Source organism: Chelonia mydas, chromosome 1 (assembly GCF_015237465.2).
Source record: "Chelonia mydas isolate rCheMyd1 chromosome 1, rCheMyd1.pri.v2, whole genome shotgun sequence".
NCBI lineage: Eukaryota > Metazoa > Chordata > Testudines > Cheloniidae > Chelonia > Chelonia mydas.
Window position 1 is genome coordinate 341,675,441 of NC_057849.1, and position 21,803 is coordinate 341,697,243.

Here is a 21,803-nt window from a genome sequence, read left to right on the forward strand (position 1 = left end):
CGAGAGATGTTGGTTGGTAGCAGAGGCCAGTATTCCCAAAGCCAGTCAGGATGGAGCATTTCTCCCCAGAAGAGAGAACTTTTTTCTTTCTGTGTATTGAATATAATGCTTGTGAAAGGCATTGGATTGGCTTCCCTCTGTCCACAAAATGGGCACCATCGCCAGCTTTCCTGAACCCTAACAATGCGAGATCATCTCTAGGGCTGAGAGCGTAGTTCAGTGTCCATGGCCCTTCATGGGCATTAAGAAAGGGATAGATAATAAAACAGAAAATATCATGTTGCCTCTATATAAATCCATGGTACGCCCACCTCTTGAATACTGCGTGGAGATGTGGTCGCCCTATCTCGAAAAAGATATACTGGAATTGGAAAAGGTTCAGAAAAGGGCAACAAAAATGATTAGGGGTATGGAACAGCTTCCATATGAGGGGAGATTAATAAGACTGGGACTTTTCAGCTTGGAAAAGAGACGACTAAGGGGGGATGTGATAGAGGTCTATAAAATCATGACTGCTGCGGAGAAAGTAAATAAGGAAGTGTTATTTACTCCTTCTCATAATACAAGAACTAGGGGTCACCAAATGAAATTAATAGGCAGTGGGTTTAAAACAACGGGAAGTGTTTCTTCACACAATGCACAGTCAACCTGTGGAACTCCTTGCCAGAGGATGTTGTGAAGGCCAAGACTAGAACAGGGTTCAAAAAAGAACTAGATAAGTTCATGGAGGATAAGTCCATCAATGGCTATTTGCCAGGATGGACAGGGATGGTGTCCCTAGCCTCTGTTTGCCAGAAGCTGGGAATGGGCGACAGGAGATGAATCACTTGATGATTACCTGTTCTGTTCATTTCCTCTGGGGCACCCAGCACTGGCCACTGTCGGAAGACAGGACACTGGGCTAGGTGGACCTTTGGTCTGACCCAGTATGGCCATTCTTATGACAGTTGTGGTGTCAGTTCATTCCAGTGAGAATGGGAGTGTTTTGTGGTGTGAACATCTGTACACTAGAAACTAGGCAGAGATTCCCACTAATTGATTTTACATAGGCCAAAGGACAGTAGTTAGTGGGTAACATCTTTTGGCCAATACCAAACTTCTCTGGATCCACTGGCGAGCTGGAGATGAAGGATGCCTCTGTTCTAATAACCCCTTGAACTCTCACTGAAAATAATACAAAACTCTTTGACTTTTTGGCCTTCAGATTGCTCTTTAAGAACATGACGATGTGCTTTCTATATGTAGTAATGCTTGGACATCCGGTTTTCCGACACCACCGGATTCTCAGACTCGATACTGAAATATTTTATTCCCACAGGTCAGCTGAAGGAAATAGTTAAAACACTGGAAAAGCTGAACAGTCATGGAAAGTGGAAATGGCTGCTTCACTACAAAGAAAGTAAAAAACTAAAAGAAGACATAAGGTAACTGTCGGCACAGATCTGTCAAGAACAAATTGTGCCAAACCACCAGCTTTCTTTCACAGGGTAACAAACATTGCAGATGGGGGGAAGCGGTAGATGTGGTATATCTTGATTTTAGTAAGCGTTTTGATACTGTCTTACATGACCTTCTCATAAACAAACTAGGGAAATACAACCTAGATGGAGCTGCTATAAGATGGGTGCAGAACTGGTTGGAAAACCGTTCCCAGAGTGTGGTTCACAGTCAAGCTGGAAGGGCATAATGAGTGGGGTCCCGCAGCAAGGGATCAGTTCTGGGTCCAATTCTGTTCAATATTTTTCATCAGTGATTTAGATAATGGTACAGAGAGTACACTTATAAAGTTGGCAGACGATACCAAGCTGGGAGGGGTTGCAAGTGCTTTGGAGGATAGGATTAAAATTCAGAATGATCTGGAGAAATGGTCTGAAGTAAATAAGATGAAATGCAATAAGGACAAATGAAAAGTACTCCATTAAGGAAGGAACAATCAGTTGCACACATACAAAATGGGCAATGACTGCCTAGGAAGGAGGACTGTAGAAAGGGATCTGGGGGTCACAGTGGATCACAAGCTAAATATGTGTCAACAGTGTAACACTGTTGCAAAAAAAGCAAACATCATTCTGGGCTGTATTAGCAGGAGTGTTGTAAGCAAGACACGAGAAGTAATTCTTCTGCTCTACACTGCACTGCTTAGGCCTCAGCTGGAGTATTGTGTCCAGTTCTGGGCGCCACATTTCAGGAAAGATGTGGAGAAATTGGAGAGAGTCCAGAGAAGAGCGACACAAATGATTAAAAGTCTAGAAAACATGACATATGAGGGAAGATTGAAAAAACTGGGTTTGTTTAGTCTGGAGAAGAGAAGACTGTTACAAGAAGGAGGGAGGTAAATTGTTCTTGTTAACCTCTGCGAATAGAACAAGAAGCAATGGGCTTAAATTGCAGCAAGGGAGGTTTAGGTTGGACATTAGGAAAAACTTCCTGTCAGATTTCAGAGTGGTAGCCATGTTAGTCTGTATCAGCAAAAAAACCGAGGAGTACTTGTGGCACCTTAGAGACTAACAAATTTATTTGAGCATAAGCTTTTGTGGGCCCAAACCCACTTCATTGGATGCATGCAGTGGAAAATACAGTAGGAAGATATATATATACACAGAGAACGTGAAAAAATGGGTGTTGCCATACCAACTGTAAGGAGAACAATTAATTAAGGTGGGCTATTATCAGCAGGAGAAAAAAAGCCTTTTGTAGTGATAATCAGGATGGCCCATTTCCAACTGTTGACAAGAAGGTGTGAGTAAGAGTAGGGGGGAAAAATTAGCACGGAGAAATAGTTTTACTTTGCGTACTGACCCAGTCTTTCTTCAAGCCTAATTGAATGGTGTCCAGTTTGCAAATTAATTCCAATTCTGCAGTCTCTTGTTGGAGTCTGTTTTTGAAGTTTTTTTGCTGGAGAATTGCAACTTTTAGGTCTGAAATTGAGTGACTGGGGAGGTTGAAGTGTTCTCCAACTGGTTTTTGAATGTTATAATTCTTGACGTCTGATTTGTGTCCATTTATTCTTTTGCGTAGAGATTGTCCAGTTTGGCCAATGTACCAAGGTTGCCAACAATGCTCCTCTGCCATGTACATTGGCCAAATTGGACAATCTCTACACAAAAGAATAAAGAATAGCTCACCTTAATGAATTGGTACTCCTAGGTTTTCTAACTGTCAGGGTGGTTAAGCACTGGAACAAATTGCCCAGGGAGGTTGTGGAATCTCCATCATTGGAGATTTTTAAGAGCAGGTTAGACAAACACCTGCCAGGGATGGTCTAGATAATACTTAGTCCTGCCTTGAGTGCAGGGGACTGGAGCTCTTGAGGTCCCTTCCAGTCCTGCGATTCTGTGATTCTAAAGTAATGACAGCATTGGCTGGCTGGTTTCCCAGGGCTTGTCTACACAGTGCTGCAGTGTGGACTACAGAGGTGTGATTTCTAGAGCACTCAGCCCTATGTAGCCTCTGCTGGCACGAACTACAAGATCTCTCGTTTGTGTTTCAAACAGGACTACATTAATGCACATTAAGTACCTTTAAGACCACGCCAGCAGGGTCTATGGAGAAGTCTGAGCACAATATGTTAGAGTGCTCCAGAAATCACACCCCCTTGTAGACCAGGCCCCATCAGATTCATTTAGCTTCCAGCCCTTCGTCAGTTGCATGAGTAATACATCCTGACATCACAATCTTCAGAAAGTCCAGTATGGACTGATCGGGCTAGTTAAGCATCTGAAACTTTGTCTTGGTCCCTTATTGGACTGATTAGAGGGTTTTAAGTTCTGCTCGTGTTACTTTTTGTTTACCTGAGCAATTTTTTGTTAGACAAGGACCAGTTCCAGCAAGGTTATAATTAAAATCTGAAATCCAGACGATCTATAAATCAAGTAAAAGTTACAAAAAATCATCTGATCCAGGTCAGCAAAAACGCTTCTTTAATCTGTTAACCTTGGGGAGTGTGAAAAAAAGGCCTCAATCAGTGAAACCACACACACAACGGTGGTAAAAGAGATTATGCTTGCCAAGTCAAGCCCTCTGGAGTTAGAAAATGCCAGAATTAAGGTTGCTTGTGTATATTCGTGATAGTCTTTAATTAAATGATCACATACTGTCTTTCCACCAGACACCTGCCTGATTCAGTGCATATACGAACTGTGCACCTACACTGAAAACAAAGGTGTATTGTATAGGCAATTAAAAAGCTACTCATGCTGTACTGGACTTGCTGGCATTGGGCCAGATCCTGAAGTCCTTCCTGTGCAAAACTCCCATTGAAATCATTGGGAGTGGTACCTGTGTAAGGACTTTAACATCTGGTTTATTGAGGGCTGTTTGGAGTGGGTTGTGGGTTTTCCAATTGATATTAAAAAGGAAATTATTAATTTTACAAATTTCCATTAAGCAGTTTCAGGTAAATTGGGTTTGGCTGTACTATTATTAAACTGTCAGATCAGATTAGGCTCAGTGTAAGCTTTGTAAAGGCAGAGCTTTGCGAAAGCTAAAGGGGCATTGTCAACCTGAACTCTAGTCAATTTTCAAAGAAAAATAGTTCCAAGTATTTTGTGGTCCTACATCAGCCACTAAGTTTCCAGAATAATGTTTGTGGCTTTGTGTTTTTTAAAACATTTTCCCGCTGTTGCTGTGTGAAAGACTCACACGAACAATGACTGTGCCAGGAAAACCGTGAAACCAACTATTAGGAAGTACTGTCAAATGGACAAAGTTATATATGCTGGAAAAAACATCTCTGTCAGTCAGTCATTTTAGGTGCTACTTGTAAGACCCCTAAGTTTAAAAAAAAGTGATTTTTTTTTAAAGCTAACAATGTCCATTTAATAATATTGCTTCCATGTTTTTTTTAAATGAAAACCATTTGTTTGAACATTCCCCAGCTAGCGAGTAAGACAGAAAGTGAAACTTACTAGAATCAAAGGTGAAAACTGAGCAGTCTGTTTTCACTGCCCGAGCAGAGAGAAGAACTGAAAGGAAAATTGGTGAAAAGTAAATATAGTTTTAAAATTCCTTCACCTTCAGCAACCTAACGCGTGAATACAGGTCAGGAAATGCGATTTGTCATCAGACAGTACGTCCCTTTGAATGGCCTCTGGTGTCTCAGAAACTTTGGGCCTCTGACATCTGCACTGCGAAAAAACCAAACCAAACCAAAAGCCGGGGCAGCGAGTCTGGGTTTACGGACTCAAGCTTGCGCTCCAGAGCTAACCATAGCCACGTAGATGTTCCCGCTCGGGCCCAGGTGGTTTCAAAGCCTGGGCTCTTGCCCTAGTGGGAGCATCGTGCTGAAGCAGGAGACTCGCTGCTGCAGCGTTTTATTTGCACTAGGGACGTACCCTCAATGGCTCGCTCTTCAGAATCTACCAGACGAGGCTCCTGCAGTGCGTAACATCTGTAGGTGTCAGCGACATAGATGGAACCATTACTTCAGTTAGACTCAAGCAGCCCTTCTCAAGCCCTGTTCTGGTGCTGGTAACAAGACACCTGAGCTGACGATAACAGGCCACCCTGAGACCACCCAAGCAGTGGTCAGCGTTGGGAGCTCCCTTGGCAAACTTTCTTGCAAGGTGGCGGGGTGGGGGTGAGCCGTAGTGATAATTACTAATGTAATTGCATTGGCACAGGTTAAAAAAGCAAACACATGTAGGGGGGAAAGTCAAGGGGAAAGAAACAAGTGTGTAGAACAAAGGCTTTAAATATTATCCGTGATTATTCTGTCTGAACGTAAACCAACGCCATGATTCATGGGGTAAAATTTGTTTCTGTTCCAACAGGGTGGATTCTACTGCGCACAAAAAGAACTGGATACTGAAATCGTGCCAAGAAGCTAATACTGTTGAAGTTCTTCATTACCATCAGTGCGACTCCAAATCATGCACAAAATCTGAGCATCTGAAGTGCTTATTAAACTTGCAGGTTCAGCACATCAGTGCTAGGTTTGCTGTGTATCTCACAGGTGAGAACTGAGCTCAGGACACCACTAATGATTTGTCATACAGTAGCACCCTTTAGCCCTAGTCGGCATTGGGGCTTCATTGTGCTGGGTGCTTTACAATCGTAAAATAGACAGTGTCTGCCCCCAAATTGTCCTTCGTTAGAACATAAACAGACACGGTAGGTGGGTGTGAAACACAGCATGAGGCAAGGGTAACAAAACAGGGACATCCGATTGCATATCATTCTGGTGTCCCTAGCCTGTTTGCCAGAAGCTGGGAATGGGCGACAGGGGATGGGTCACTTGATGATTCCCTGTTCTGTTCATTCCCTCGGGGGCACCTGGCACTGGCCACTGTTGGAAGACAGGACACTGGGCTAGACAGACCTTTGGTCTGACCCAGTATGGCCGTTCTTATGGATTCTATTAAACATTCCCTTTTGATGACAAACACATTTTTACATGAATTATAATTGGTGAAAATAAAGAAAAGATTCCTTTGGGAGTTGAATGCTAATTAACTCAAAGCTGTGAGGCAAGCACCTGTCGTGTCCTCTTATCCTGATAAAGGGGCGGTGTCTATAGCATAGGGGATTAGAAGCACAGGCATCTTGTTGTCTTCCCAGCTTTGTTACTATCTGGCTTTTTCACTGGAAGGATGCACCTGACCTCTGGGCTTCCCTTCACCCTTCTTCAAAAGGAGCGTGATGATGTGAAGATGCTTACCTGCCTTGCCGACATGCCCGCAGGCTCACTGTGTGCTCTGTGAGCTTTGCATAGATGAGAGTTTGCTTGTCAGCACAGAGCATTGTGGTTCCATGGACCCATCAGTCTAGGCGGATAGAAAACAGATGGGTCCATGGAACAGGCATAGCTAATAACTCGGTGTTTCATGCTCTAGAGTTCCTTCCCTCGGATAATCTCACAGTGCTTTACAAGCAGTTAAGGAATTAAAGCGTAGAATAGCCTTGTGAAGTGACCGTGTTAATTGCTCTTTAGAGCTGGGGGAGCTGATGCACAGACGAGTGTCACACAAGGAGAGCAGAAATATGATCCGGGTCTCCCATTCCAGTGCTCTCCTCGGTACTGTTGTACCGGATTGCAAACTTCCAGTTGTTCAGTGCAAGTAATATTTTTTTTATCAGGCAAATAAAAGATTGTTTCATTATCATTCGCCACGGTAAAGGGCAAGAGAATTTTCTGCCTGCGTTAGTAAATTTTTTGTGCCAATTTTTCAAGGCTATTTAATGCACTCATGTGTTTTCTTATATTTGATCATTTGTTATTGGCTGCTCAATAGATATTTACAAGGCACTTTCCATTAATCTGCTGAAATTTGCAAAACAGCAAATAATAATTGGAATCAGTCATTTCACCCAGGGAGATGAACCCACTCCACTCTGACACAAGGAAGAGAATACATGCTGTTAGATGTGTCAGTTTGACAGTTACTTTAGGGTTTCCATAAGCAAAAAGGACTGTTTCATTTCATCAAGGGTATTCTTCTTGCTGCTTTTCCATTTGCAGATAAGCCCAGTGTCAGCAGAGAGGTCTTTGAAAGCAAAGGGATCCTAGTCACTGATGTAAATAACTTCACTGGAACTGTGCAAAACGTGGTTGTCCCATTTCAAAGCAGCTATTGGTAAGAGCAAACGAGGGCTTATGATGCGAATCCCTCTATCAGAAAGTGCACTAATGCCCATGCTGGGAATTGTAGAATTGCAGAAGCAGCAAATCTAGTAACAGACTTCTCAATAAGAGAGGGAATTTATCAGTGCTCTGTGGGGAGACAGTGGAGTCCTGGAGTTTAGAATTACTCAGATGAGGCTGATCTAGCCTGTTCCACAGGGGGCCTATATAACATTATAGCTTATCACTGTTCTTTTCCTCCCAGTCACTTCAGGAGCTTGACTACTCAATGGCTCCCTCTGGTGCTTTGGGAGAGGGAGTTACCTTTGTAGCTAAATCCTGTGTGTGTTGTGTCTAAGACCCAGGAGCTGGGATTCCTGAGTGCTGCTGTCTTTTGCACTAGTGCTTTGCATTAAGGGCACACAGCCACCAGTACATTAAATTGACACCCGCCTGGTATTCCTAGAGTGGTAGCTGCCTTCCAGCAGCTGAAAAAGGGAACAGCACGGTCCAGAACGCGAATAAAGGAATCCTAGCGCTCCTGAATGGAATTCTTTAGGAAATGGAACACGCTCACATACCTGCCTTGGCATGTGCTCCTATTGAATCCATTGCAGTTTTTTAAAGCGTTGAGGTCAAGGCAGAAAGGCAGCGCCCCGCCTACCCAGCCTGCATGTTTTCAGTGGTCAGCAGCGCCCGGGTATCTGTGCCTTCCTTCTCTCAAACTACTTCCCTCGGTCAGACAGTTGAGCGTGTCAAAGGGCCATGCTGTCTCTTGGACGGCGCACAAGTAAAATGGGTACAGCGGAGCTGTGTCCGCACACACTTCCGCTAGGCTCTTGTCTTCTTCCTGAGAATCCCAGCCTGCGCCCCTTGTTCTGCAACACTTTGCCACACCAGCCAGCTGGCCTCCCACCTCTTCTGCACCCCGCTGCTCTCCTGCTCCTGCATCTGTTCCTCCCACCACCAGGGCATTCCCTGCCTAATTGTCTTGCGGCCACTGTCCACCTGATTGCCCCTGACTCCTCCCCCAGTTTAAGAAAAGCTGTCAGAAGGGGTTAATGATGAAAGAAGTCGGAAAGACCATGCAGCCAAAAGGCAGGCACGTGTTAGCCAGGAACTGCAGGGTTAAAGCTATTTCGGTGCGCGTGTAACTCCCCAGGGCTTAGCTTCCCTGCTGTGCTAGCAAATGAACTCCTGGAGCTCGCGGAGCTCTGCTGAGCATGCTCCCGCTGCAGAGCAGCTGCCTCCCTGCTGTCTCACTTGCTCCGGCAGGAGCAGCCGCCGAGCTTTAAACCAAGGCCCACTCCCCTTGGACAGACCAGCTAGCTCCCGCATAAAGCACCGTTTACCATGAGCTAGAGATTGGCGTGGACAGGAGGCAGATTAGGGGCAACAGCTCAAGCTAACACTGCAGCATAGATAAGCCCTTACAGCGCACCTTGTGTTAACATGCAGGTTGCTCGTGCACAGAGCAGTGATTCTCAACCGGTTTATCAGTGAGAACCATAGCTACAGTCCCCTATGCCCAGCGCCCACCCCCCAGAGAACCCTCCACAGAGGGGACCCGAAGGGGAGCCCTGAGAGGGGGGAACTGGACAGCTGGAACCCTGCCGTGGGGAGCCAGGCACCTGGACTGGGACCCCGCAGTGCGAGGCCAGGCAGCTGGCAGCAGACCCCGCTGCGGGGACCAGGCACCGGGACCGAGATCATGCCATGCAGGACCGGGCAGCTGGCAGCCAAACCCAGACCCCAGGACCCTGTGGCGTGGGGCCAGGTAGCTAGACCCCAGGATCCCACCACATGGGGCCAGGCAGCTGGGACTCCTGCGCCAAGCCAGGAGTGCCAGAGGAGGGCCAGCAGCCAAGTCCCTAGGCACAGAGCCCCACCTAAAAGCTGGCACCCTGCAAACCTCTGGTTCCCAGCACCCTCCACCCCCTCACAGCCCAAAGCCCCTGCCCAGAGACCAGTCACCAGCCCCCTGCTGGCAGGAGCCCTCCCCCTATCAGACCAGAGCAGCAAATTTTTGAATTTTTTTTAGCGCACAGCTGGGCCCTATTTGAGCCACATGTGGTCTGTGGGTTGAGAACTGCTGGCACAGACTTTCAAGGGATGAAGGGTTGTCATGGTAATTATGTGGCGGGGGGGGGGGGGGGGGGGGCGGTCAGCAGCCTATTCCCCTCTAGCTCAGCTGGGACAGCATGTGTGGAATAGGAACAGCCTCTCCCTTGACAGCAGGCAGCAGCCTCGGCTGAGCCCAGGTCTTGTTTTGTTGGCTGTGATGTTCCGGTTGGCAGGAATTGAGTGAGAGGGGGCTGTGCTGCACTGAATGGAGACCTGCAATCCAGCTCACCCTCGCCCCCCTCCCCTGAGAAGTGGAAGGAGAGGGATGGAGCGGGGGTTGATGAAGCCAGCTCTACGGCACACAAGCTGCACTCTCCTTTGTCCTGTGCTCACAAGGGGAAGAAGGGATGGGCTCAGAGCCCGTTGTTGGAAAGGAGGGAGCCTTGGGCAGGGGGGAGAATTGAACAGACTTCCTGAAAATGTTTCCCCTAGTGAGACTCTGCTGGAGGTAACACCAGCTGGCAGTCGGTCATTCGACCAGATGCCTGGATGTTCTTCCAGTGACTCGGCCCCTATTTTGACAGCATGGCAATCCCCTGTGAACGTATAGAACATCCTGCCTGTCACACAGCATAGCGCGGGTAGCCAGTGCCATTTAAACAGCTACTAAAAACAATCTGGGAAACTTCATGTGTTACAGGTGATGAAATTCAAGGACAGCAGCGGTGGTTCCAGTGACAAAGAATGAAGCTTTTGTTAAAATAGTTTAGATAAAAGGTAACTTGTTCGGGTTCTGCTGTTACAGCCTAAAGCTCTAGGCGCAGAAGGCAGAGGTAGTAGATTTCCCTTTTTTAGTAGAATGTTAATTATTTAAGGATAGCCAATGAGTCTTAGTAGAGGAACAGATGCACCCTACTCCAGCTGCATAGGAAGAGAACTATTTTAATGTATACAGTATTTTAAATTATTTGTTTTCTGAAGTTAGTCCAGCTACATATGGAAACTAGGGGAAGTGCAGTTTACTTGAAGCTTAGGAGAGATGTTAGTCCATTTTAGCAAGTGCTTTTTATAAATGCGTGTTTATGTAAATAAGGTACACAACATGCATGTGGTATATGAGCAGCAGGAGTTTTGTACATTTTCAGCGTGTTCAAGATTACTCCAGCTCACTAAGTCTGCAATTGGTCAATCAACACTACATTAAGTTCTCACTGGTTTTCTGATGGTACCATTTCCATTTGACTTGTGGGACTCCTGTTTTCCACTAGATGGAACTCTTGTAAATAGCAGAACGTCAGGCTTCTGGAACAAAAATCATATTTATGGTCTTCTAAAAAAAATTAATAGACTTTGAAAGGAAACTGCAGCAGTCAAGCGACATTTGTAAGATACTTACGGTATCTACTGGGAAGTGTTTTGTAACTAATCATTTTTTTAAAATAAAGCAGACTAAAATAAAGCTGTCGTGTACAGGAGGACTTTGTATAATGTTTGACAAATAAAACAAGACAATTCAAAGTCTCGTGCATTGCTGTTGGTTTAGGACTTTACCAAAGCACTCAACCTTCCTCCCCTGTAAACTAGTGTAGCTTACCCCCAAATACAAATCCTTCTGGTGAACTGCATTGACAAACAGGGAGTTGGGCAGGAAAAGAGAAATTCCACATCCTTAGCAGGCTGTAATGTTTATCTGCTGGCTTGTAGGTTGGCAGGATCAACGCTGGGGTGGGCTAAAGAACCTTGGCTGGGTCTAGAAGGGCTTTAGCGATAGGGAAGGTTCTGCTGTCGTAGAGGCATGCAGGATACGAAGCAGCTTGTGCTGTTGCTTTCACTTCCTTGAGAGGGAGTTTAAGTCTACAAAAACAGGCCCCCCGGCCCTCTACCTGGAGCTGCCACTCACAGCACAAGTGAGGGAGAGCACATGTGCAGGCCACCAGGCACTGGCTAAAGATCTCTGATCCCAGCTGCAGGGAGCATTACCACACGTATAGTGCCACAAGCATGGGGGAAAGCACATCTTCAAGCTCAGTTACTGTACACCAGCAGTGACCTCTCTGGCATGTAGTCAGGGCCTGTGTTTCAAGGGGCTGCTGAAGGGATAACAGTAATAGGGCATTACTGGTTGCCACAAGCTAAAAGCCATGGCTGGTGGTTGGTTAAAGATTCCTCCACCACCCCACCCCTCAGTGGGCTTGTATGGAAATAGCAGTGCTTAGAGTTTGGCAATAGTTCTAGGAAAGACTTGACTTTTCCCCTACACTGGGCAATGGAGTGATCCTACCCTTCCTGGGCTATTTAGCGTCTTCAATGAGAGTTCACTCCTCTAGTCCTTTGTCATGTCAGGGTGTGACTGCCTACATGGCTATGGTTTTGGACAGGTCAAAAAGTTTGCAGAAGTCCATGAACCTCTCACATTTCATGATTAAAAAGGGTGCTAGAAGCAAGGGAGACTAAGCTGAGATGGAATCCAAAGCCTACATCTTTCTAGTAGTTGGCCAGGTAGGCACCCCACTTCATACCTTAAAAGATGAAGGATTTCATGAGGAAGATATTCATGGTTTTGCAGGGTAGGGAGAAGAGGACACCTACATGAAGCAAACACTACACTCTGATACTACTGATGTAGGCTTCCTGGGACATCCCCTACTCCTTCCCCATTTTGGGGGGGGGGGAGGGAAGGGAGAGGAGAGCACTAACCAGACATAGTTTAAGAAATAAGCTCTTCACTTAAAGCCTCCAAGGAGGAGCCTGCAGCCAGACAGCACTTATGAAAAAGGTTTCATGCCAAAACCACTAGCTGACAGCATGAAGGAAACAAGCTTCTTGGGCACGAGCAGGGAGTTCAGGGTTCTGACAACTCTGAAAACAGACTACAGTTCACTGTTTGAAGCTGCAAACTCAATGGATGGATAGCAACAGCACAGGAAAGTTTTTTTTTATTATAGTAACATTCCTTTTCCACCACCTACACCATGAGCTTTGAGTGGAAGACAAGTTAGTTCTGTTAGCTTTCCTTTACACACTCCTCTGCTATTGCATAGGTGGCCAAATTTAGGGAAAGGCAAGATTTACTCCTCCCATAGCTTGATTGTCACCCAAGAGTAAGACCTGGCTCCAAAAGTAGTTGAATCAGACAAGAGATGAGGCACTGGCTGCTGAAAGGTGAAGAGCGTGGCCAGTACTGACAACAATTAGCAGATGCATCCAAAAAGAAATCAGTCTACTGAGAATAAAACCAGACTATTGGAGATAGCAACCACTAACTGAGGGGAGAGTTATGAAAGGGATAGTAAGAACTAACCCCTCATGCAAGTTCTCAAGGTGCATTAGTTCAAGTTAGAGGCACTTTCTGCGAGTGTACATCTGGAAATGGCTCTTGCTCTACCAAGCACAACTCTTACTACCTACCTATTAGGTACCAGAGGCTTCCAACCATACATAGATCTTCAGAAAAGCCCTGTCTTCAAAGAACAAGGCAAGTCATTCTATTCCTCGTTCACCTCCACCACATCAATGGAGTAACGCCCACTTTTAGCACATTACTGGAATACCTGGAAACAGATTGGGAATGGAACGGACAGCCTGGTCCCTTGGTTTACAACTGAACACAGTTTTATTGTGGTGGTGTGTCAGGAACCATCATCATTTCTGCTTTTTTCCAAAAGCACTGCTGAGGCGTTTGAGGGGTACTGGTAAAACTGAGTATTTTATTCAAATTTAGCATGCAACAGTAGGGTAGCAAGGTAACATCCTTGTACTTCTGGTTCTATTGTTCAGTTGGCCAGTCACTAATGCCATGTGTCACCCCCACAAGCATTTTGGCTCACGTTTAGGGCTGATAGGAGGCTTTTCACTGAGACAGTGGTGCTAGCTATCACTTCCTAACTTACACATCCACTGAGTGTTATGGTTCAGAGGCAATTTACCAAACCTAGGTCAGCAATTGCTTTACTACCTCCCATAGAGGTTGAGTAGCAGCATAGCTTTAGTCCAACACGTTGAGCTGTACCCTGCAAAGCTTGTTCTGGTAAATGCAGGATTACTTTGTGTGAACACTGAAATGAGAAGTACTAACAGATCTGGTTAAAGTCTGAAGTACCCCTATCAAAAAGGAGACACCCATGAATCTTTAAAACAGCCAAAGTTAGGCTTGTTAATGGGCATCAAGTTAGACAGGAGTTTGCAGTCCAGAACCAAGGTGATGCTGTGCTGTTTTCAACCGCAACAGTGGCACTTGAGGGGCAAATGAAAGTAGCTCCGGTGAGATTGAATAGAGTCTAGGAATTTGGCTGCACACCAAGCTGTCAAACTTCCTGCTGAGAGAGTGAGGATAGGGCCAAGTAATGCTAGAAGTAAGGGCTGAAGTGTTTAGCCCAGGTGCTGCAGTGCACTCCTTGTATAGTGATTCATCTGGTCTATGCCCTTACTGCTGGTTAGCGGGGACAGACTGAGTGTCCATGTGATGGGCTTACAGCTTACATGGTCATCAACTGCTCTGAAAGTAAGTGCACAGCTGCTTTGAAAGTCAAGCCAAGGATGTTTAAATCCATGGTTTTTCCTTGTATTTGGATGGTTGAAGTCCAAGGCACAGAAGCTTCACTCTGGCAGGCACGCATCTTTTAAGATCTTAAGCAGACGCTATTTGTACTAACTGGAGTGAATCAGACCAGAGCAAAGGACTGGTTTCCAGAATTTGGCTTTACTTTGCAGTACAGAAATCATTTGAGCCTTTTCAAGAGACATCAGAAGCAGAGGCTCTGTCATATCAATACTGCAGTGCAGTTTGGTCCATCCAAAAAGCCACATGGGGTACAGAAAATACTTTCACATCATGCCTGCTTTGTAATTTGTTCTCTCAATTTTATTAGATTGACACACAAAGGAACCTTAGGCACAGTTGTCCCAACTGATGTAAACAGTTTTAGAAGCTTAAGGGTGGGTTAGGTTCTGTGCCTAAAACTATGCCAACATTTGCTGCTACAATAGATGTGGGCTTTGTCCATAATACAACTTGCCACAAAGTTAAGATTGATGGGAAAGACTTTAGGGATGCTGTCCACAATAATGGAGTGCTCAGTTTAGCGTTTTCTTGGTATCGGGTCTGAATGGCATCTGTCAAATTCACGGATGCACCAGAAGCACATAATTGGGAAATGGGTTTACAAATGATTAAAAACACAAAGGTAACCGGTCAATGAGTTATTTCAGTTTGCACCAAAGTCTAGGTCTGCAAAAAAAAGTTCAGTAGTCTGCTGTTTGCTTATAAGGTTAGTGAACAGTTAAATCAGTGTCAGTAATTAGCCAGATTCTGGACAGCAGCCCTGCTAGAATGAAATTAACACATGATACCCAAAAGGGGAGCATTTACCAGTGCAGTACTCTTCAGTCTCTCAGAGATGTGATTACAAAAGCAGGCCTTACAATATTGAGTTTCATACAGTGTTCATTAAAGTTCCTTATATTCATATTAGCCGATTTAATTTCTCCTAATTAGACATTACTTCATTACTGCTGCTCCTGCTCCCCATAGATATCATTTTTCTTGCGTTTCATCTCTTCAAAATCGAACTCTGATCCCATCATCCTCTTATAAATATCTTTGATGTCGTCACACGTCGTCTCAAAGTGAGTGGTAGCATCGTAGGTACGAGAAATAAAGATCTGGAAAATAAGTTTTCAGGCTTAGTGTCTGGAGATTCTCCCCTTACATGGGCACACCAGTTTGATTGTTTGCCATTTCATACTAACCTGGCTTTCGGTTCCCAAGTCAGTTGGTGCAAACAGATCACTGATGCTAACAAACCTATGAGAGAAGACATTTTTCAGAATGCTTAAATGTTTCCCAGCGCCTCAATGAAAGGTGAACGAATACAGGAGCCAGGTAATTTGTAATATGATCAAATGCCAAAGCCCTAGGGCAAGAAGCACACGAGGAGGTTTTGGTGCTAGGACAGAGCATTGGAGCAGTTGTCTTGGGGGTGAAGGAGTAGGCCGAGTAGGTATTCCAATGACTGATATATCCACTCCCATGGGAGTGGATGTATCTACTGGCCTTCCAGCCTCCCTCATCTGCCCCACGACCTCTCAAGATCAGAATACAACCAAAAGACACCCAGATCTGTCTGTGTGTGGCAAGTAATTGTTAATTAGTCCCCGGGCTAGTTTAGTAATCACGAATGCATATGAGCCGCTAGATTGCTGATGCAAGGTGGAAAGCTTACTTCTGTTCAATGGGCTCCAAGAGATCTAAGGCAGGTTTGATTTCTCTCTCTGGATCTCCTGTTTCCACAGTAGTGCTAACAATGGCTATGTACTTCCCTTGCGCTGCCACGTTGTGTGCAGAAGAGATCATGCAAACGTAGATATCTAGAAAAACATTACAGTAATGAGATTTCATCTACACCACATGCCAGTTGAGAAGAGCTAGGGAGATGCTGGCAGCGACTTTGGATGTGAGCTGACTCACCCATCCAGCTGCACACATAGCTGGGCCATGGGGATGTGCATTCACATTTCTGTTTCCCTCTTTTTCCTCCTAGAACTTGTTGCATTTGAACCTTGTCTGAGATCTAGTTTTAGTTTGTTGGGACAAGGATTTACATGTAATTCAGACCTCTACGTACATCAAGCCCTTGGCCTCAGCATACAGTGGGATTTTATATGAAAACCCCTAATTTCAAGGAGTTCACACACCCAGTATTGAGATCTCTGGCCATACAAACCCCCATCAGCTGATTGCACTAGGAACAGAATTCAGCCCTCTGCCTCCACTGCTTGAGTAAAGACAGACAATAACTGACAGCAGTAAGAGAAGAGGAGGCCCTTCTCATCAGGCCAATCAACTGAGTTGCAAACTGGGCAGATCCAACCACATCCAGTACCGGGCAGCTATTTATAAGCCAGTACATCACAACCCTTCAAGAAAGTGTCAGGCATAAAAGAGCGTTTCCAGATCCAAGCTGAATTAGAAGCAGCAAGTTTCACATTCTGGCTCATGCCCGTGCCCAGTATTGGACTGCAACCACTTGGATGCTTTGGATTCAGACAAGGGATTTGAGTACGAAAGGCCCCCTAGGTTTGGGGCCTAAATCAGTCTGAAATACAAACTTCACCTAAACCTTTTAGTTTCTCATGTAGCTCTACTGGCACTTGGTGCTTCAGATACAGAGGTCCCTGCCTAGATTATGGGAGGGCAGCAAGCAGCTCCAACTTGGGTCCATAAAGCACTTCAACATCTTATGCATGCTGGGGAGAGTGATGGGCTTTGCATGCCTAAATGATACCATCATCACCTGCAGAAACAGCCAACAGCTGTTTCCTTCAGGAACCAATCCTGCTTCCACAATGGAAAGGACTAGGAACTAGTGTGTGGGAAAAGGAGTCCAGGAATTACTGCCACATGATGCTGAGACAACACGGAACAAGCGTGGAGAGTGCACATTGCCTCAGACAGCAAAGCAGTGCAAAATTAGAGAGGAAGCTGAACTGAACACAAGTCAGGGATCTCAACTGCATAATGTACCCACTTCATTAAAGCTGCACATGTGCAGCCATGTTAGTATTCTTTTCCCCCCAATAAGAAATACCGTATTTTACAAGGGTGGGATCAGGAAGGGAGCTATACCAAGACACTGAGGACCCCAAGAAGTAGCACCTGTGCAAGCCATTAAAAGGGAAGGTGATCATGTTCTTTGGGAGGGTGGCTTCCTGAAGTGGTTTTTATTCTGAATTGTTTAAATGTTTTCCTTGATGGCTGATAAAGTTCTTTACTTCACAGAAGCCTACGACTTTCATTTGGCCCAGTGGAGGCAAGTCCACTTAGTATGGATTTAATGAGCATGCCAACTTAAGTGCAGACAGTCTATAGCAACACCCACTTATGCACTGACATGCTAAGCACTTAACAGCCACTATTCCCCACACACCTGATTTCCGGTTGACCTGATTCTGTGGAATGATGATCTGGCAGGAATTGGCATCATTTGTGTTCTTGATTGGGTGGTTTAACATACAGATTACTCGAATCACTAGGCCAACTTTTGTTACACGATCTGGGACATAACTGGGATCACAGATGAGTTGTTTGCAGCGAGCAACCTGCCAAGGATGGACAAAGTACAAACTTAAATTCCTCAACTGGAAGAAGAGTTTTCCCAGATGTCCTCAAGCACAGAGTAGCCTCTTAGCATCTCTAGTCAGAACTGATGAGATGCACTGCTGCTGACCAGCAACAGAAACAAAACTATTTTAGATTTAGTTCCGTGAGGTGGTTGTTTCTAGTAGATTAGCCTGACAGTTTAGTGCAGTATCAGATTTTCACAGCAGAGAAGTAAAATGCTCTTAGAGCAATGAAGCCTCCAGTATTACGAAGCATTCCATTTAGGAGCTATTTTCCTTGTGTCATAGGTTTGTATTCCACCTTCAGCAGGATCTGGATTTTCCACCATCAGCTCTAGACCATAGTTTTGTACATGTCATCAATACAAGTCATTATCTGCAACTTTACAAGCAGACACTTACATTTTTCTACACTTTTGAGCTATACACATGAACTATTGAAAGGTTAGAAGTTAATACATGCTGCAAAGTTTGGTTTCCTTAATCCAGATGTTTATTTAGTGTAACTTCGCATTTATATTGTGCCATCTTATGGATGTATCAATAGTAAGAATGTAGGGACATTGAACAAGAATTGCCCCATCAGCATCAGAGGGATTAAGGTTATAAATGCATGTGTCCAGTCAGTGAGGCCATCTGGAGATTTGGAAACAGAATGTGAGCACAAGTTAGATATTTGCTATATACAGCATCCATCATTTGTAGAGTTTTATTTGGATTCATCCTGGTATGAACAACTGTGCCTTTTTTTTCATGATTTGAAGATTAAGAGGCATCTGTATTATAGAGATGGTTAGCAAGTGAGAAATTCTACTCGCCCTGTAAAACTGCAAGCAAACCGGCAGATGAGTAAAGTGTATTTAGAGCTTCCATCAGATATGGGCAAGTAGATTTTCTGCTTGGGCTGGCAAATTCTGATAGTTGTGCAAGGCTGATTTAACTGTGTATCTGAGGAAACAGTAAGAAAATTCAGTGCCAGAAATATACAAGCAACTAATGCATCTTAAGGACAAGGGCAGAGTCAATTGTATGTTTAGGTTAGATGCACTGACAGCTGCACGGAAAGGTGTCTCGTTTTGATTGAACGGTCTCCTCAGCTTTCAAGGAATACAACAATCCTGACATACATCCAGAGTTAAGATTTAGGATAAAATCCCTCTGAAGTTATTTTCTAAGTCTACTTCAAGTAACGTAGGACATTCACCCGTTTAGATTTTCTTACTGTCTTTTTACCACATCACTCCAGTGGCACAGCTTTGCGAGCTTAAAAGCAACCTTAAGATTGAATCAAAAATCCCAACGAGTTTACAATCTGATGGCTCAACCTAGTTTGTGCATGTACCAAACCAAGCCTGAGTTACTCAGACACTACACTTGCTTTTGTGTTAATGCCGATTGAGGAGGAGGTCTCGAACAGCAAATATCTGAGAAAATAATCCAAAGCATTACTGTACCTCTCCTTCAGATTTCACACCAATGACTTTGCCATTTTCTATCACAATCTCTTCAATTGGCTTGTTCAGCATGTAGGTGCCTCCATAAATAGCACTTAGCCTACAAGAGTAAGGACGCTTTAGCATAATGAAGCCTCATGTTTGCTACAGCCTTCTTATAGCAGATTGTTCATTTACTCTGCCTTAGCAGGCAGCTGCATACACTGGAGGCGACTGAGCTTCTGGTAACAGTTTCCTGGTCTCTGGAAAGAGTCAGAGCCAGGAGGGTTTGAAGAAAAATCCCCTTCACCCCCACCCCACCTCACCCAGGGAACACATGCCCTGCCCAAGTCTAGGTAACTTGGACTATTCCTCAGTAGGCCATTTAAACAGCCCGTGCACCTTTAGTTTGGAGTCAGAAGTGTCTTATTCCTGTAACTCAAGAATCTGGGGTCATAGTTTTACTGCCTAGGATACCACTAAGAATATAGTTCAGTAACTTAGATACTTGCTCCCAAATATCCATTTTACAATTAACTTTTAAGAGCAGTTGCAGTTCTAGCCAAGACATGCATCTTATTGTAGCAATTGCTTATTTCAAATATTAAGAGGAGAGGCCAATATGTGGTAACTTAAGCAACAAGTTTTGAAATTGCATGGGAATTACTGAAAGCAGAGACCCAACATGTCCAGTCACTACCTACTTCTTTGATTAAGAGTCAAGGACTGTCAGCTTAAGGCCAAAGGAGGAGGCTGGAGTGAACTATCAAGACACCAGCCAATACTTGGGACTAGTCAAAGCCGTTATTTACATCTGCTGACTGGTGTAAATCAGCTACTTGATGGCCAAGTAACTCAAATAGGCTTCAAGCCACTAATAACTCCAAGACCTGCAGCATTCAGGCAACTGTTCTGTGGTAGAAAAGCCAAGTCTATTAAAAAAAGCTGGATACTGTTTCGGCTTTAACATTTGGACTTTGAACAAATTCTACTCGGCTTATACAGATCTCCCTGTGTCACAGACAAAGGTTTAGTAATTCTGAACACCAGCCAGCAGGCCTCAGTTATGAAGAAGCTGGAGTGTGATTCCACATAAAACACTGGCACATTTAAAGTAGAAATGCTAGTCACTGCATTTTACTGTAGTTTCCAGTTTGTTTTTTTAAAAGAAAAAAAAAAAACAAGACCCACACCTCCCAAAGGCAGCTTAGTCAGTTCCTGTAGTATTTCAGATGCCCTGCTAACTGCTAAGTTAAGCCAATATTAACAACCTCTGCTTTAGCTCACCTCTGACACTAAACAATTAGCATAGACCACGGCTCAACTCTGCAGAAAAGTTTAGTTTGAAAGGCCTTCCCCTTTCAAGTCAGTTTAGTTAACCTGGGGCCAGAGAACTAATATGTGACCCACTAGACACTTCATCCTCTGAGAAACGCCTGGCCCCCATCCACACTGCTTATTCAAGTACCATCCTGCCCTCCTGCAGAAGCACTGCCCCTCCCAGCTCCTGGCTGATGCTGCCCATCCCACACAGTGGGATTTACCTAGAGACAAGAGGGAAGCTAAAGAAAATGCTGTTTAATACTTAAAAGGTTCTCAGCAGAGTCTGTGCATTAGATTCTAACAGAATCCTCGAATACACTTGTCGCATTTGAGACAAGTTATTCACACCACCACAACCCAGTCCTCACCTTGCAAATCCCTGGGGCAGCTCTCCAAGGCCATAGAGGGGATAAAGGTATGGGCTTTTACCATATCTAGCCAGAGACTCGCTGTAAAGTTTAATCCTGTTGATTGTTTCTTGGCATGGCTGATCTAGGTAGCTGCAAAAAGAGAATCAAGACTGTAAAATGCATGTGGTGAAATGAGTTGCGATTTACTCAGACCCAGATGGCCTTGGATTAGGTTGTGCTTTAAGAATTCACATTCACCCCCCTCCCCAATGAAGATATGCTCCCCATGGTTCCCCCGACTCCACTGCTTCCCCTTAAAGGCTTATCCTTCAGAAGAGCTCTCAGTCAGGCTGAAAGGGAAGAGAACACTTTATTCAGTGTACAATTGGAGAACTCATTTAGGCTCTAAGTACCTCAGGAGGATATTTCTGCTTGTGAAAGAAACCCAATCAGTACTGAAGACCCAGCGTTTAAAGGCTCCATTCCAACAAGCAGCACTTAAGGATGCTGCATGAGATTTACTTCAAGAAAGGTACATTTGTGGCTAATGGACGTGGTCCATTACTCTGAAGGATTATCTCCCAACTCACTGGCCACTAGCTTACTTTGGGAAAAGCCAGTGAATAGCAACCACTTACTCATCAGTTCTGTAGAGTGCAAGGGCATGGCCTGTGAAGTCTATGACATCTTGGCCCAGGTCAAACTTTTTATACACCTCTCTCATGGTGGTCTTCTTGGGATCAATACCTTCAAAAGTCCGGGGGTCATTTTCATCAAAGTTGGCAACACACACTAAGAATTTCCTGAATCGGCGTTTCTCAAACAAGCCCATTAAACCTACAACACCAAAAGAATGGGTCAGATCAGAGGTTAGAAGTGAGGAATGAGTTACTTTGAAGGTCCTTTCAAAGTAAGCTTTCCTCCAGTTCCATGGCAAAGACCATGGAGTATTAC

The 21,803-nt window shown here is 44.7% G+C and overlaps 2 protein-coding genes across 8 annotated transcripts in view; one reads left to right on the forward strand and one right to left on the reverse strand.

Annotated features, from left to right (window-relative positions):
- TASOR2 (transcription activation suppressor family member 2) overlaps nt 1–11,148 on the forward strand; it is a 78,256-nt gene extending 67,108 nt beyond the window's left edge. For 6 of the 7 annotated variants that reach the window (XM_043521062.1, XM_043521066.1, XM_037889388.2 and 3 more), the window contains 4 exons: nt 1,319–1,424; nt 5,772–5,953; nt 7,460–7,574; nt 10,326–11,148. In XM_043521062.1, coding sequence (XP_043376997.1) covers nt 1,319–1,424; nt 5,772–5,953; nt 7,460–7,574; nt 10,326–10,329 — 407 coding nt within the window. In that variant the 3' untranslated portion in view covers nt 10,330–11,148. The remainder of the gene's footprint in view (nt 1–1,318; nt 1,425–5,771; nt 5,954–7,459; nt 7,575–10,325) is intronic. The other variant, XM_037889390.2, reaches the window with a different exon arrangement.
- A 3,157-nt stretch (nt 11,149–14,305) lies between these two features.
- Nucleotides 14,306–21,803, reverse strand: part of GDI2 (GDP dissociation inhibitor 2) — a 32,090-nt gene continuing 24,592 nt past the window's right edge. Inside the window, exons 5-11 of the mRNA XM_037889393.2 lie at nt 21,488–21,686; nt 20,868–20,999; nt 19,198–19,297; nt 17,551–17,722; nt 15,847–15,991; nt 15,374–15,428; nt 14,306–15,286 (exon numbers count right to left, since the gene is read on the reverse strand). Coding sequence (XP_037745321.1) covers nt 15,131–15,286; nt 15,374–15,428; nt 15,847–15,991; nt 17,551–17,722; nt 19,198–19,297; nt 20,868–20,999; nt 21,488–21,686 — 959 coding nt within the window. The 3' untranslated portion in view covers nt 14,306–15,130. The remainder of the gene's footprint in view (nt 15,287–15,373; nt 15,429–15,846; nt 15,992–17,550; nt 17,723–19,197; nt 19,298–20,867; nt 21,000–21,487; nt 21,687–21,803) is intronic.